The sequence below is a fragment of the Lissotriton vulgaris genome, chromosome 10 (genome assembly GCF_964263255.1).
Source record: "Lissotriton vulgaris chromosome 10, aLisVul1.2, whole genome shotgun sequence".
In the NCBI taxonomy this organism is placed as follows: domain Eukaryota; kingdom Metazoa; phylum Chordata; class Amphibia; order Caudata; family Salamandridae; genus Lissotriton; species Lissotriton vulgaris.
The window spans coordinates 88,500,477-88,517,999 of record NC_141698.1 but is presented as its reverse complement, the minus strand read 5'-3'; the positions used below and the strand labels follow the sequence as shown (position 1 = coordinate 88,517,999).

At 49.6% G+C, this 17,523-nt stretch overlaps 1 protein-coding gene across 1 annotated transcript in view; it reads right to left on the bottom strand.

Annotated features, from left to right (window-relative positions):
• GET4 (guided entry of tail-anchored proteins factor 4) overlaps positions 1-17,523 on the bottom strand; it is a 102,122-nt gene that overhangs the window by 41,238 nt on the left and 43,361 nt on the right. Inside the window, exon 3 of the mRNA XM_086940563.1 lies at positions 9,973-10,054. Coding sequence (XP_086796689.1) covers positions 9,973-10,054 — 82 coding nt within the window. The remainder of the gene's footprint in view (positions 1-9,972; positions 10,055-17,523) is intronic.

The window sequence follows — 17,523 nt, the reverse complement described above, 5'->3', positions numbered from 1 at the left end:
TCTGTTTTCCTGCACTGCGCTGACAACTTGCACAATAAACGAAGATTTACCTACCTGTAAGCTGGCTCTTCTAAATGGGGTAACTGATGTTGGAGATAAATACATCAGTTACCCCATTTAGATATATATATATATTTTTATTGTTTTAGTTAAATACACTTTATTGAATTTTCACTAGCGATCAGGGCTGGCCAAGCAGTCATTGCGCACTTAGGAGAGTGCTACCACTCCTCCCCTGCTCCCTCACGCAAAGCTGCAGAAGGTGGAAACACCAACATGATAACTCAAGTTATTTTATTTTCCCTTTATTTTACTGCTAAAAAGCAGTGTGGTGAAGCCCCTCTGCCTTCGCCTTACCGGAGGAGCCGCCACTGCTAGTTAGCCATAAATAACCTGGCTACACCGCGTTAAGTTTGGTGGAAGCGTGTAGCGAAGTTCGAGACGGGTAGACGTTAGGAGGCTCTATTCACAACCATTCTTGTTTCGCAGAACGAGAGCTGAACATCCGTTTTTTTAGTGAAGTCCTTGATATTGGCGTTTCGACGCAGCGAAAAGTACATCACTCACAAGACCCAAACTTGAGAACGAGAACTGAACAGCAGTTTTTCAGTGAAGCTCTCGGCATCAGCGTTTCTATGCAGTTATTACAACTTCGCACTAGAATACTGCATTGAAGGTGCGATCAATTTTGGTTGGACCATCGCTTTATCGTTACTACAGTGCGTTTGCATTAGTTCACCATCGTATTGTTTCAGTGCCCCTGACGAAGGGATAATTCCCGAAATGCAATGGGACTGGATGAAACTTTAATGTTCTGCTTGAACCAACGTTTATGCTTAGATAGTAATTTATATGTCTAGCTCTGTACAATGACATATTGATTGTTTATTCAGAAATGTATATAGAAAATGTTTGAAGTAATGACATTTTTAAGCCAGGTTATTAAATCAAAATTGTATGAGCAAGCAAAAAAGGAGTATTTTTCAGTTTATACAGGCAGATGGCGTTCCGCCTTTGGTAGTGCGGGAAGGGTCTAGTGACGATAGTCACTAGTTTGCACGTATCACCGATTAGAGCAGCAGACCCTGAGGTAGAGGTCTGGCCCGGGACCAGGGTTCAATCCCCGTCGCGGCAGGGTCTTGGGCTCAATGTCCTCGGACCCGATAATTCTCACCTCGGTACTTACTCTAATCACGGGTTCCACGCTGCAACTCTGGGCAATAGCTTGCTTAATCTCCACACCGGCCCCAACAACGCTAGAATGCCTGGCTTCACCTTGGGGGTGCCCAGGAGTGGACACCTCACAGGAACAGGTCAGGAAGGGTTCCACAGCGGTATTCGTACAGCGCTTAGAGACCCCTGAGTGATAGGCGCTATACAAGTGCAAATTACATTTACAAGATCTAAAAAGGACAATTTTTGGAAGAAGATTAGTCATACCGTTTCACTCAAACTTGGGCCCCAACAGCAGACTGAATGCTGCACATTAATAAATACCTTCAGAGGATATACTACTCCCAATGGAGTTTGTACACTAGTGGACTAAGGAATTCTAAAGATTACTCGAGATGTGAGGCAACAGAGGCTATTTCTAAGTGGACCAGGCCTGTGTCCAGGTCCTGAGCTACTGGAATACTTAACTATTGCGCTAACCACAACTGTATTGCACCTCATTACTGGCCCAAAAAAATGGCTTCTGGTATATGTTAAAGAGGTTCCTCCAGAGATTTGGAAGCTCACAGCTACAGCATTGATGGTGCTAAAAAAATAATGGCTGTGAAGAGGGGACAGGGATGTACACCCACACGAAAAGAATGGCTCGGAGATCTGGCACACTGTAGCAAGCAAATAAGAGGCTTACCCAACTCAGGTGCGTGTCCTCCCTAGATCCCTCACATTAGGACCGAAGGGAATATGGGCTTCCTTGCAGTCTTACCTGCAATGCCCTAATCATGCTCCTGCAACTGGTTCATGACATAGGTTATATTAATGGTGCAGGAAAGTTGTGATGCTGAATAGGCTCAGTGATGCTAATGCCTCATAAAAGAGATAATGCAGACTCTTTAGTTTCTAATTTTGAATGTGCGCAAGGCTGTGATGCAGCAGTTCCTGATCTGGAATGCATGCTATAATGGTTCCATCACTCCTCTTACTATTGTAATGGCTAGGTTTGCATAGCATGCTCAGTAAGTGCAATAATGTGATGTGTGATGCTTGTTAATGAAGTTTTTCTTTTCTGCATTGCATGAATATCCCAAATTGTTTTTAAAAATATGTAGAATTTATAACATATCATTTGGGCCATTTAAATAGTTTGGTGTTGCACCTTCATCTGGGGGGACTGTTTACTGTTCTGTTCTCCAGCTTGGTCGACAAGTGGCGTGATCCTAAAGATCCAATATCTGTATCTACATAGTTTAAATAGGGATCTTTGAGGTGTGGGGATCTGAGTAGAAAGCAAATTCTTGCTTGATGTGGTTGGCAAAGTCCGACAGATCAGCCACATTTTCAATCTATATATGTTTTTGGAATGCCTTTTTAAATTTCCTGGGGACAAGTTTATCATCTAATATGACATTGATAAAGGACATGCAATCTTCACCCAAAGTTAAGTCTTGATGTTATGGGATCTCCCTGATGGTGTTTTATTTCTTTCAAGAAATGGATGTTGCCAAGAGAGGGTGTGTAGAAGTATTTTGATTTACAGCTTGCAAGAAGGAAATGTCTCATACACAGTTTCTTTCCAGTTTGAGGCTTTCAAATTCATTAAGGAGAATTTCTTGTATAAGAACGATTTTACATCTCCGCTTTTTCAAGTGGGTGAGGATTGTCTGTCCTTTTAATGCGTTATTGATTCCTTTTACATTCCACAGATGCATTTGAGATGATTCACGGTCCATTAAATGAGAGGAGCCGAAGAGAAAGTACAATAGAATTAGGCCAACAGACTCCGATAAGAACAAACCGGCCTAGATCAACCAATATGGGGGATGGTGTTATTGAACAAGAGAAAGCGGATAATCTGAGAGGGTGGCACATCATAATGAGAAATTGAGTTAAAGTCAGTTGGAGAGTGGTGGGGCCGCTCCCATTTTCTATTTGGAGTACTGGAGTGGGCTGCTAGTTGGAATATTTCGAGATGGGAGTACTGATTGGTTATCATTACTATTGGGCTCAAATTGCAGAGGAAATTTTGTGATTCTTGTGGTTCATTAAAAGTTTTTGTTTTATCCTTGTTGGTGATTTTGCAGCAGGCAGGATAGATTATACAATATTTGATGTTCATTTTTTTAAATAGTAGTCTTGTATCTAGAAATTTCTTCTTTCTTACTACTGTGGATTTTGCTGGGTCTTGTGATGAAGATCTGTTGATCAGCTAACAAACTCTAGGCACCAGGCACAGGAGTTAAACTCAATTCCTGAAGAGCTGCCAACCATTTGCCTATTGTATTTGAAACAGTCTACATCTTCATGCATAAAAAATAACATTTTGTGGTCAGTTTTAGTCTTAAATGCAATACCTAAGTAACTTTCTTATAGACCAATAAATAGCTTCTTTTTCTATAATGGAGTAAGTAATTCATAGAGGTCTTGTGACCATCTATAATCTGCATGAATACAGCTCCTAAGCCTTTAAGACTGGCATGGGTCATTAAAAATAGTTTTCTGACCCGGCTCAAAACTACTTAACCTACGAGCTTTCATTAAATATGATTGGAAGGATACAGTTCTACATTGCTGGCTGAGATCCATGGACGGGTTCTTCCGCTTGTGGCTAATGTGGTGAATAAAAGGAAGGAGGCAGTGGATCCAAAGTGCAATGCACATTTAATCAAGTATCATGGAAAACTACTTCATCCAGCAATGCAGAATTACATCCTTCCTCAACTCCTGCTTCAGTAAAATCATAACATTCTCAGAACCGTGTCATCAGTACATTCTAGGCATACCACCAATCCATACACCCTTGAGGGCATGTAAGAACCCCTTCAACAACACACGGACCAAAACAGAGAGGTGCCACCATTACTAACCATAGCAGCAATACATTCAGTGGGGCACTGACACCAAGCCCTACCTGAATGTTTATATGCTGCTCTCCCTTCCCATTCAACAACCTACTTCCACTTTCTGTCCATTTCACTCTAATTTTCCCTTTTCTCCTCTTGAGTTCTTTTAGTTTGGTGCCTTAGGAGAGCAGCAGTATCTTACTATGTTATGGACAAGTCGGTTCTGGCCCTATATCCGGAAAATGTAGCCCACTGCTTGATGATCCTCTGTTTTTAACTTACTCTTTAGTGGATGATCCAATTACCCATTAACCTCAGTCAGTTACTGCATCCCGCCATTCCCCAAGGATGCCCACAGATGTAGAGCAAACAGCTGTGCTCAATAATTACAGCATAGTGTGAACTTGAAATTCTAGTGCTTATATTTGTCTAGCACAATTTGACAATTAAAATCAGCACCATACTGTTGAAGAATAGCACATGCTTAATAATTTACACTGCATTGTCAAACAGAAATGTAGAAGGATCTAAAATACAGCCAATAAACTTAGCTGCCAAAGTATTACGTGCTTATATTTATTTTACAAACGACGTCCTGATATTAAACTAATCTGTGAGAAGAAAGAATGTTAAGTATAATCTAAAATAGGTGGCTTGAGAATTATCAAAATGCAAACACTTATATCGCAAAACACATGCCCACTAAGAGTTTTGAACTCACGACCTTCAGATTATGAGAATGAAGGTCTGCCTCTTATGCTAAGAAGGTGCTATGAAGACTTGAAACACAAGTTTTTCAATCGGAGGCAGATTAGGCACTTTTCCCCATTCAACATAAAGCTAATTATACTGACATTAAACTTAACATACGGACATGTACATCACATACTATCTGTACATTTTGTGTTATTCACAAAGGTTTCTTTGCTTCTCGTTCCTTGTTTAGCTGGTGAGTTGACCAATTAGATCCAAAACATTCAAACCTTAGAAACATAGCAGGCATCATCATTTATAAGACAGATCTTAAGAGGAGGCTTTAACTTTTACATTTTAACATTATATATGTAAAAGAGTGGGCACAAAATAGCACTGTGATCTTAAAACCTTATAAATAAAACACACATGTTTAAGGTCGTGGGCACTGAGGTTACAGATAGGGCCAGTAATTTCTATTTAAGAAATGCCAAGCCAAACCCCTATTGTGGCTCTTAATGGGAGGCCATTAAATAGTAACAGTAAAATTATTCTACATACCCTAAATTCGACTGACCGTTCAAGTTATGGGTTCACTTCGTTGACTATGTCCTGATCCACTCTCACTACATCCTTAGATAATTGTGCAGACTTTTCTATCCAAGTCAAAGGTCACTCAGGCCAGCCCTTACCTATTTTTTTTTTTAATATCGGTTTACGTGATTTTCAACGACAGTATAACAGAACAGAGAAGCTCCAGAAAGTTTACAGACTTCAATCAATCAGAGCATTTTTATAACGCGCTACTCACCCGGAGGGTCTCAAGGCGCTTGGGGAGGGGGATCCGCTACTGCTCGAACAGCCAGGTCTTGAGCTGCTTCCTGAAGGCGAGGTGGTCCTGGGTCAGGCGGAGGTGGGTCGGGAGGGAGTTCCAGGTCTTGGTGGCGAGGTAGGAGAAGGACCTTCCCCCTGTGGTAGCTCTTCGGATGCAGGGGACGGCGGCGAGGGCGTGGCCGGTCGATCGGAGCTGGCGTTTGGGAGCATAGAAGTTGAGGCGGCTGTTGAGGTATCCTGGTCCTTGGTTGTCCAGGGCTTTGTGTGCGTGGGTGAGGAGACGGAAGGTGATTCTCTTGTTGACCGGGAGCCAGTGCAGGTCTCGCAGGTGTCCGGAGATGTGGTTGCGGCGGGGGATGTCCAGGATGAGTCTTGCTGAGGCGTTCTAGATCCGCTGGAGTCTCTTCTGGAGTTTGGCGGTGATTCCGGCGTAGAGGGAGTTGCCGTAGTCCAGTCGGCTGGTGAAAAGGGCCTGGGTGACCGTCTTCCTGGTCTCGGTGGGGATCCACCGGAAGATCTTGCGTATTATGCGTAGGATGTTGAAGCACGGCGAGGAGATGGCGTTGACTTGTCTGGTCATGGAGAGGGAGGAGTCCAGGATGAAGCTCAGGTTGCGTCCGTGGTCTGTTGGTTAGGGTGCGCTGCCTAGGGCGGGTGGCCACCAGGAGTCGTCCCAGGCAGAGGGTGAGGATCCCAGGATGAGGACTTCCGTCTTGTCCGAGTTCAGTTTCAGGCGGTTGTTCTTCATCCATTCGGCTACTTCCTTCATCCCTTCGTGTAGGTTGGCTCTGGCGGTGGCGGGGTCGTTGGTGAGGGAGAGGATCAGCTGGGTGTCGTCGGCATAGGAGATGATGTTGAGGTTGTGCTGTCGTGCGATGGCTGCGAGGGGACTCATGTAGACGTTGAAGAGGATTGGGCTGAGCGAGGAGCCTTGAGGAACGCCGCAGATGACTTTGGTGGCTTCTGATCTGAACGGGGGGAGACGGACTCTCTGTGTCCTTCCGGCGAAGAAGGAGATGGTCCACTCCAGTGCCTCCTCCTGGATTCCGACGTTGCTGAGGCGCTGTACTAGGGTACTGTGGCAGACGGTGTCGAAGGCCGCGGAGAGGTCTAGGAGGATGAGGGCCACTGTTTCTCCGTTGTCGAGCAGAGCTCGGATGTCATCGGTGGATGCGATCAGGGCGGTCTCGGTGCTGTGGTTGGCCCTGAAGCCAGACTGCGAGAGGTCGAGGGATCAGTTTGTCTCAAGGAAGGCGGCCAGCTGCTTGTTGACTGTCTTCTCGATGACTTTTGCGGGGAACGGGAGCAGCGAGATGGGTCGGTAGTTCTTGAGGTCGGAGGGGTCGGCTGATGGCTTCTTTAGTAGGGCGCTGAGTTCGGCGTGCTTCCAGTTCTCCGGGAAGGTGGCGGTGTTGATGATGTCCCGCGGGTGGGGTGCGATGACAGCATCGGCCTTGTTGAAGACGTGGTGAGGGCAAGGGTCGGTCGGAGATCCGGAGTGGATGGAGTTCATCGTGCGGATGCTGTCTTCGGTGCTGATCGGGGTCCAGGCGCGGAGGGTGGTGGTGGGGGGCGGTGGTTCGGTCATGGCGTGCGTCGGTTGAGTGCTGAAGCTGTTGTGTATGTTTGCGATCTTGTTGTGGAAGTAGGAGGCGAGGGAGTTGCAGAGGTCTTGCGAAGGGGTGATGTCGTTGTTTCCGGCGTTGGGGTTGGAGAGCTCTTTAACGATGTTGAAGAGTTCCTTGCTGTTGTGTGCGTTGTTGTCCAGTCGTTCCTTGAATGCAGTTTTCTTGGTGGTGTGGATCAGTTGGTGGTGTGTTCGGGTGGCGAGCTTGAGGGCAGTCATGTTGTCCGGTGTTGGGTCTCTGCGCCAGGCTTTCTCAAGGGCTCTGCAGTTCTTCTTCGAGTTCTTGAGTTAGTCGGTGAACCATGGGGCTTTCTTGCTGCCGGGTCTGCTAGGCGGGGTCCTCAGAGGGGCGAGGTAGTCTGCGCAGTCGCTGATCCACTTCGTGAGGTTGGTAGCCGCTTGGCTGGGGTTTGTTGCGCTGGTGGGAGGGTTCTTGCTCAGGGAGGTTGCGAGCTGGTCGGCTGTGATCTTGTTCCAGCTTCTGCGTGCAACCTGTTGCTGGTGGTGGTGGATCATGGTCCTTTTCACATACTTTACTGTTCTCCTTACAGCATACAAGTAAGAAAGACCTTAGGGTCCATTCCTAATAACGCTTTCGCTATCCCCAAAGGTTTTTCTTTCAACCCACATTTCAGAGCTATTAGATGCTAGAAAGTTCTTAGTTTAAGCAACTTAGTTCCGGCTATATAACAATAGATCAGCATACTTCTTTCTCCCATCAGAAATTCGAGGACATGAGCCAGTGGTGAATCCACTTCCACTGGACCAATAAGGAGCATAAACCCAGCTCCTATAATTTCTCAAGAATTATTATCCCATTCTTATGTGCTCTACTGTACTCCGAGAAGGACATGATTTAACTATTTTCCATTGAAGTCACCAACAATTAGGATCTGATCAACCTGTTCTTTTTCTACTGTACTGGCAATAAATGTAAGATTTGCAAGATGCACTGTGTTAAAAGTCAGGCCAAGGAGCACATACATAATAAACCAAGAATAGATCTTTTCTGAAGTGGATCGAATAGAGTCAAAAATAAGACATTATACTGTATTACTTAGGTGTGTATGGACAACACAATTCAAAGGGCAATTTACTTATATTATGAGAAAATCCTTCCACTAGCATGTGCTTGACTAGAACTTCTGCTGGGACTACTAATAACAAAATAATTTTCCATCTGAAAATTACCACTTTCCCATGTTTCTTCTAGGCAGGATTATAGCCGCCCCTGAATTTCACAAAAAAGGTTTTTTGATCGCCTGTAAAGGGAACCATAATATTCCTAGAGATCTTCAAAGTTTGGTTAAAATAGGGTCCAGCCTTAGCAGGAGACTAGCTCTCAATGAGTATTCCATGGAGCCAAGACCAAACCGATATATAATCTCTGCTCTCAAGTGAGAGCCATGGTGTTCATATAGGGGTGGGAGTAGGTATACTACCCTCCCCTTTAGATCATCGACCATGCCCGACAGTAGATCTTTAGGAAATACAAAATGCACTCTGAATGAAAGGGGCTGATTGAAATAGAGTACGGTCCAGTTCTTCCCATTCATTTTTCATAGTGCTGCCAGTTAACTTGGCTCACACAAATACTCTGCTACAGTATGAACCCCGTCAAAGTCAGAGGTTCCAAAATGGAACCAATGCCCAAGACTATTGGTCTCCCCCGCGGGTGTGCCAGGTCCTTGTGTATCTTGGGAATGGTGTAAAAGTACGGAGTCCTTGGTGATTTCTGGACTGGGAACTCGACCTCCTTTTTGGACAGCAAGTCATGTGCCAGAGCTTCTTCCACCATTTCCATGATCCTGATAGGTAGTGGCTCTGTCGGGTCCTTGTGTAGGACTGTGTAGTTTCTTCTATCCGATAGGAGTCTATGACAGTCTTGATCATATGCAGATGTTGTTTGAACAACAATCGGACCCCCTTTGTTCGCGGGTTTGATATCGATTTCCTGGTTTCCAGATAATTGGTGAATAGCTTCCTGCTCCAACTTTCTGGTGTTATGCAACATTGCTGCTGTCCATAGTTAGCTTGCCCAGATCGTCATTACTGCCTTCTCAAAAGCAAGTAGCTCCACAGGCAAAGTGGTATCTGGCGGTGTGAACGTCGATTTTAGTCTCAGGCCTGTGTCGGTGGGTGTGGAGGAAACCGTTTCTTTATCCTTGAAGTCGGCAGACTGACAGCCTTGTCAATGAAAAAAACACTCCGATTCCCCTGAATGTAGCTTACATCCACAATCACTCAAAGCCCTTCTCCCTTTCACTTTGAACACCGCCATTTTTCCTGACGATACCCATTCTGTTTGCGCGATTGCAAGTTTTTTACAGCATGCAACAAACTAGAATGGAAGAAGCTTGACTGCTTTCTTACTACCACTAGCAGGTACTTGTTACTGGTGGACCTTTTGAGGAACCTAACAGTGCTGAGGAAGACAGTTGTACATTCTTGCAAATGAAATGTACCCAAAATAAAAGCATGTGAAATGAAAAAAGACATGCATAGTGACCATGGAAATAGACTACAGCTGTGGTGAACAGCAATGCTTTTGTATGATTTATGTAATAGTTATGCCAAACAAAAAACACTAAGTTGGCCGTTTTACTGCACCACTACTGGTTTAGAGAAAATAATCACATGGGATTCAAAAGAGGGCTAATGCCCTTTCCATGGTTCCCAAGCTGGAGATTGACTTGATTATAAATTGTCTATATTAGAAAGAGTGAGATTTTTAGTCACTTTAGAGCTTCAATGAAAAGTGAGACAAGAAACAGTGTAGGAATGCGCTTGAATTCTAGGCATGCTTACCTAAGAGATCGTCCGTCACTTTTGCATCAGACTTTTCTAAAGACTCCAAAACCAGCATTGAGAGATCAGCAGCACTGTTTTGCTAAAAGAGAAACAAACAATGCTTAAAAACAGAACATGCAAAACAACTGTTAAATGTGGACCAAAATACCAAGAGCGCTTTTATTTAAAAATTATTGATGTGAGATAGAAGAGGTTAGCTTTAGGAAGTAAAGCCAGCCAAACAATAATGCATCTGGATAACTAGAGAAACAAGCAACCTTGAGGACATGAAACAATTGACAGTACCTGCCCCAACAGAAATATCTGTAATTTATTTCCAAAATGAATACCATTACTGCGTACCAAACTGAACCCGCCCTATACTGTGGCCTCCACTCTAGAAAATATCAGATGAACTCATAGAAAAGCATTTTTCACACTTTAGAGCATGCTCAAACTCAGTACAGTGATGAAATCCAACCACAGATGCCACTTTTCCAATAGAATACCACAGCATTCATGTAATCAGTTTTACTCCTCTGGCTGCATTATGAACAAGTAAAGTATGCAGGACCACCTTTAGCCACCCTATTCAGTTATCATGAAACTTGTGCTCCTTGGTTTCTGAGGAAGCAAACTCCCCAAAACATAAAACTGGAATAAAGAGCAACCCCAACCTGAATCATATTTGGCACGGCTACAGTTCTTGCATGACCCTATCGTGATGTAATCTAAGTTTGTACAGGGAATGAAGGACCGCGTGGGATTTCCTGTTACGAAGAGTCTGATAATTGTCATGATAGTATGAGGAAAAATGTATTTTTGTGTTCAACAAGAAGGATCTGAACACATGAGTCTCTGGCAGACAGTAATGTAATGTAATGTAATGTAATGTAATGTATAGGCATTTATATAGCGCACTACTTACCCGGAGGGTCCCAAGGCGCTTCGACCGCTGCGAAACCCTTCCTGGCTTCCCTGAGAGATGGTCCCTTAATGGGTATCTCCAGGGTGAGACCAGGCATCCCCGGCGGTCTGGTGGGGCCGTTAGTGAAGATGAGGCAAGCTAATGCCCAGAGTTGCCGAGTGTGATCGCTGATCAGAGTGGGCACCGAGGCGAGAGAATTATCGAGTCCGCTGACCCTGGTCCAGAAACCTGCCGCGCTGGGAGTCGAACCCTGGTCCCGGGCCGTCCTCTGCTCTCGGGTCTGCCGCCTCTAACCAGTGCGCCAGTCACAGTACCACTGAATGATCATAGTACCTTGTAATATTTAGATCTAGATGGATCACAATTATAGTCTTGTTTAGCACGTACAGCAAATATGATGGCAATGTAGAACTTCCCACTTGATAAGTGTGAAAGTAATAAGTGCTCATTCGTAGATTACTCTACCACAAAGGGCAAATTTTCAAGTGGTAAAGCTACTAGTCAAACATGCACCTAGCTTGCACACACCAAAATATGAAGTGCAGCGTATGAAGCAAATGTGCAAAGCAAAACTGAGAATACATGCAGCCACCTGACGCACAAGTTACTACTTGTGTAACGATATATCTGTAAGAGACATTAGTTAGTGATAGATTCCTTACCTTAGAATATCCCCAGGCGTCAGACTGGATCCGGAAATTTTTGCGTAGCAATACCCCTGCGCGCTGGTAGGCGTCGTCTGCGGCTCCGCGTCCGTCGTCGGCGTCGTGAGCGCCGGGATGACGTCGTCGGAGTATATAGACGGCGCCCATGCGCGCTGACGTCAGTTCTGATAACACAGCTTTTCCGCGCCAGATACGCAGAGCCATGATAGAACTAACACTGGTGCCATGAAACTAGGGCCCTGAAAGGGGATGACCTTAACCCTAAATATCGGTTCGCAGAACGGGGAGGATGGGAGGGCGGTAAGGAATCTATCACTAACTAATGTCTCTTACAGATATATCGTTACACAAGTAGTAACTTGTGCATCTGAAAGAGACACGTTAGTGATAGATTCCTTACCTTAGAATAGATACCCCAGCAATCCCAACCCCGGTGGTGGGTCTGCGAACCAATATCACACCAGAAAGTCCTGGAGGACGGAACGGCCAAAGAAGCCATCCCTCCGGACTGGACTGTCCAGGCAGTAGTGTCTTGCGAACGTGTGCAGCGAGGCCCACGTGGCTGCCTGACAGATGTCCTGCAGGGGGACACCGCGGCCCAGGGCAGTTGTCGTTGCCGTGGCCCGAGTGGAGTGAGCCCGCAATCCAGCCGGGGGCTCCTTCCTCGCCATGGAGTAGCATGCTTGGATGCACAAGATGATCCACCTAGAGATGGTCCTCTTGTGTACAGCCTTCCCCTTCTTCGCGCCCACGTAACCAACGAAGAGTTGGTCATCCACCCGGAATTGGCGAGTGCGGTCTAGGTAGTAGGAGAGCGCACGTTTTGGATCCAGACGGTGGAGCCTCTCCTCCTCTTTCGAGGGATGCGGAGGCGGAAAGAAGGTGGGCAAAGTGATGGACTGCCCGATGTGGAAGGCCGTGACAACCTTGGGCAGAAAGGAAGGTCGCGTACGCAACACCACCTTATCAGGATGAACAGACAGGAAAGGTGGAGAAGAAGAAAGAGCCTGGAGCTCACTCACCCTCCTGGCAGAGGTGATGGCAACCAGGAAGGCCGTCTTTAGAGTAAGGAGACGAAGAGGGCAGTTATGAAGTGGCTCAAAGGGAGCACACATCAGATAGGTGAGAACAAGATTCAAGTCCCACTGGGGCATCACGAAGGGAACAGGAGGGAACATGTGCGTGATGCCCTTCAGAAATCTACTTACAATAGGGGACTTGAATAAAGAAGGCTGATCTGGTAGCCTCAAGAAGGCTGATAGAGCAGAAAGGTACCCTTTAAGAGTGCCCAGAGCAGAGCCCTGCTGGGCAAGGGAAAGAAGAAAGAGCAGCACTTCCGAAAGGGGTGCAGAGAGAGGATCCACAGCCTTTGCTGTGCACCATGCCACAAATCTGTTCCACCGGCAGGCGTATACCGACTTTGTGGAGGGACGCCTGGCTGCCAGAATGATATCACAGACTTCGGGAGGCAAGTCAAATGGCCTCAACTGCCGCCGCTCAATCTCCAAGCTTGTAGGTGGAGACTGGACAGGTTCGGGTGCAGGACCGTCCCCTGCTGCTGCGACAGAAGGTCCTCCCGAAGAGGCAGACGAATCGGGGGATCGACTGACATGCTGAGTAGCCCGGGATACCAGTATCTTCGTGCCCAGTCCGGAGCCACAAGGACGACCTGGGCCCGGTCGCGCCTGATCTTCTTCAGCACTCTGGGCAGAAGTGGTATAGGCGGAAAGGCGTACAACAGACCGCAGCTCCACTCGCGACGAAAAGCGTCTCCGAGCGAGTGCCGCCTTGAAAATTCCAACGCGCAGAACTGCTGACATTGCGCGTTCTCTTCTGTGGCGAATAGATCTAACCAAGGCTCTCCCCACTGTCGAAAGAGACCTTGCGCCACGTCAGAGTTCAGACGCCATTCGTGATCCATCATGCACCGGCGGCTGAGTTCGTCCGCCCTGGCATTCAGAGAGCCTGCCAGGTGTTGAACCACCAGGGACACGCCCTGATGTTCCAGCCACTGCCAGAGGCGCAGAGCCTCCTGGCAGAGGGTCCACGACCCCACACCGCCCTGTTTGTTGCAGTACCACATGGCGGTGGTGTTGTCGGTGAACACTTGCACTACGCTCCCCCTGACAGAGGGGAGGAATGCCTTCAGTGCAAGACGAATCGCCCTCAGCTCCAGAAGGTTGATGTGGAGCCGGGACTCCGCCGGAGACCAGAGGCCTCTGATCTCCGCCTCTCCCATGTGGCCTCCCCAGCCCTGGAGGGACGCGTCCGTCACAACTACGTGCTCCGGCTGGGGTAGGGAGAGGGGTCTGCCACTGACCCAGTCGCGGTCCGTGAGCCACCACTGCAGTTGCTTCGCAGTGCCCTCTGAGATCAGGACATGATCGGACAGGTTGCCCTGATGCTGGGCCCACTGAAACTTCAGGTCCCACTGCAGAGCCCGCATCCGCCACCTGGCGTGACGCACCAGAAGGATGCAGGAGGCCATCAGCCCCAGAAGCCGCAGCGTCAACCTGACCGAGACCCGGGATAACGGCCCGAAGACAGGAATCAGAGCCCGAATATCCCGAACCCGCTGTTCGGGTGGGTAAACCCGAAACTGCGCCGAGTCGAGAACCGCTCCGATGAAGAGGAGCTTTTGAGAGGGACACAGGTGTGACTTCGGCACATTGATGGAGAACCCCAGCAAGTGCAGGAGGTCGGCCGTAGTCTGGAGGTGGCTGACGACTGTCTGGGGCGAGCCCGCCTTCAACAACCAGTCGTCGAGGTAGGGGAAGACTGATACCCCCTGCCTGCGCAGATGGGCTGCGACCACCGCCATCACCTTCGTGAACACCCGTGGGGCGCTGGCAAGGCCGAAGGGGAGCACGGTAAACTGAAAGTGCTCTTGGCCTACCATGAACCGTAGGTAACGCCGGTGGGCCGGCAGGACGGGGATGTGGAAATAGGCGTCCTGCAAGTCCAACGCTACCATCCAGTCTCCTGGGTCCAGGGCAGCCAGGACCTGAGCCAAAGTGAGCATCTTGAACTTCTCCGTCCGGAGGAAGCCGTTGACGTTCCGCAGACCCAAGATAGGGCGTAGGCCCCCTTTGCCCTTCTTGGGTACCAGAAAGTAGTGGGAGTAACAGCCACGTCCTACTTCTGGCCCAGGAACGCGCTCGATGGCCCTCTTGGCCAAGAGGGCCGAAACTTCCTCTTGCAGAAGTTGCAAGTGATCCCCCGACACACGGTGGTATTGAGGTGGCATGGATGGAGGGGAAGACTCGAAGGGGAGGGAGAAACCCCTTCGGACAATTTGCAGCACCCACCTGTCCGAAGTGACTGTATGCCAGTGGGAGAGGTGATGGCGAACCCTGCCTCCCACAGGCGTCACATGGGCCTGAAAACTCGGACTAGGAAGGTTTTGAGGCGGGGGCTGCTGAGGGAGGTGTGGACTGGCCTCGCCCCTGACCCCGACCACCGCCGCGGCGGTTCCCACGTCCGCCACCGCGCTGCTGGACATTTTGCGGCGTGTGGCTGGCGGTCCGTGGTGGGGCGCCCCTTCCGTGGCCACGAAAGGAGCGAAAGGCACCCGATTGCTGGCGTGGGGCCGTAAGGCCCAAGGACTTGGCCGTGGCCCTGGAGTCCTTGAAACGTTCCAGCGCATGGTCTGCCTTGTCGCCGAAGAGGCGACGGCCATCAAACGGCATGTCCAGGAGGGTGGCCTGGACACCGGCCGAGAAGTTGGCGGACCTCAACCAGGCGTGGCGTCGAACCGCCACCGTCGTTGCCATCGCCCTGCCCAGTGAGTCCGTGGTATCCAGCCCACACCGGATAGAAAAACGTGCCGCATCTCGGCCGTCCGCAAGGGTTTGGCTGAGTTTAGCCCTGACCTCCTCAGGGCATTGTGGCAGCACCTCCGCAACCGTGTCCCACAGAGTGTGGGTGTAGCGGCCCAAGAGACAGTTGGTGTTCACTGACCGTAGCCCTAGGCTCACAGACGAGAAGACCTTCTTCCCGAACTGCTCATATCTCTTGGATTCCCTGTCGGGCGGGGCCGACGGGAATGCGGTCTGGGAGTTGGAGGCCTGGATGACCAGACTCTCGGGGGTGGGGTGGGTGGACAAAAAGCAAGGGTCGCCCGGTGCCGGGCGGTAGCGTCTGGCCACGTTCCTGTCCACAGGGGGGCCTGTGGCGGGCTTGGACCAAGTGCCCAGAAGAACGTCACACAAGGCCTCGTTGAACGGCAGGAGGGGCTCCGCGGAGCCGGACTGCTGTTTGAGGACCTCAGTGAGGAGATTAGTCCTCACGGCCGCGACGGGGAGCTGAAGGTTTAAGGCCTTAGCTGCCTTCGTCAACACTACACTGTAAGCAGAAACCGCCTCCGAAGCCACAGTCGGGGGCGACGTAAATCCAGTGTCTGGCGAGGTGTCAATACCACTGGCCTCCCCAAGCTCATATGTCCAGTCCTGATGTGACTGGCAATCACGTGCCAGAGGGTCCTCGGACCCCTCCCATTGCTCCTCGTCACCTGGCTCCTGGAGACCAGGATTAACAGCCAGGGCCTCCTCGTGGAGATAGAACTCTCCGAAGGCCGACGGAATCGGCGCCCAGCGGCGCCCCTCCGACTCCTGAGGAGGACCGTAGGAAACATTGGGGGCGGCAACCACATCGGCTGCCGGGGACGACACCTGAAGGGACGGCGCCGGCGAGGTCGTAGGATCGACCGGCGAGGTCCCGGATCCGGAGCCGGATCCAGCGAGGTCGTGCGGCGCCGGGACCGAAGTCGCCAGCGGCGCCGGGCCCGAAGTACCCGACGTCGTCGGGGCCGAAGCGCCCGACCCTGAAGGACCTCCAGACGGAGCCGATCGGCCCGAAGGCGCCACGGGAACCGACTGAGGAGGGAGGGCCCTCATGGCCATGAGGTACCTCTCGACCTCCTCCTGCGACGCGCCGTGCCCAGGGACCCGAAGGTGTGGGGCAGGCGGCGACGCTTGCGACTCCTGCGGAGCCGCGTGGGCGGTGTCGCCCGAGTCCCCGGTCGCATCGTGCGAGCGACGGGGCGGGTCGGAGGATCGATGGCGTCGCTCCGACCTCTCATGCCTCTTACCTGAGGACTTGGAACCAGACGATCGGTGTCCACTCCCGGAACGTCGATGACTCCGACCTCGCGACCCGTCCCTCGACCTCCCGTGGGACCGGGACCGGGACCTGGAGCGGCGCGGGGCCGACTGCCTCAGCTCGAGACGCTTGCGGGACCGCTCCCGCCTAGCCTTCGACGTCAGGGCCCGGCAGTCGGAGCAGGTTCGATCGTCGTGGTCGAGGCCTAAGCACTTCAGGCACCGGCGATGGGGGTCCGTGACCGACATGAGTCGGCCGCACTTCGAGCAAGGCTTGAACCCGGGCATCCCTGGCACCGATAGTCGAGAATCGACTAAATAGAGGATCAAAAAGATCAAAAAAGTTTTCAGTCAAAAAGTGACTGGGGGTAGAGCTTCTTCCGGATCTGCGCTAGCTGGCGCGGAAAAAAGAAGAACTGACGTCAGCGCGCATGGGCGCCGTCTATATACTCCGACGACGTCATCCCGGCGCTCACGACGCCGACGACGGACCCGGAGCCGCAGACGACGCCTACCAGCGCGCAGGGGTATTGCTACGCAAAAATTTCCGGATCCAGTCTGACGCCTGGGGATATTCTAAGGTAAGGAATCTATCACTAACGTGTCTCTTTCAGATTTGATTTTTAGCATTATACAGAGAGCAATATGACTAAGTAAATGTTGATCAAACAAAACAAAAAAAAGGATAAAGTCTCCGTCCGAATATTAAGATGCAACTCACTGACACTGTAGTTAATCACGTTTGATTTGAAATGTTTACAGGTATTAACACATTGTCTCATCTATCATGTGATCCTGTTGGTGTTAGCAAATTATCCCACATGAAGGTTCAACATCAACAGTAAACCTCAAGCCCCACTATAACTGCAGAGTTGGC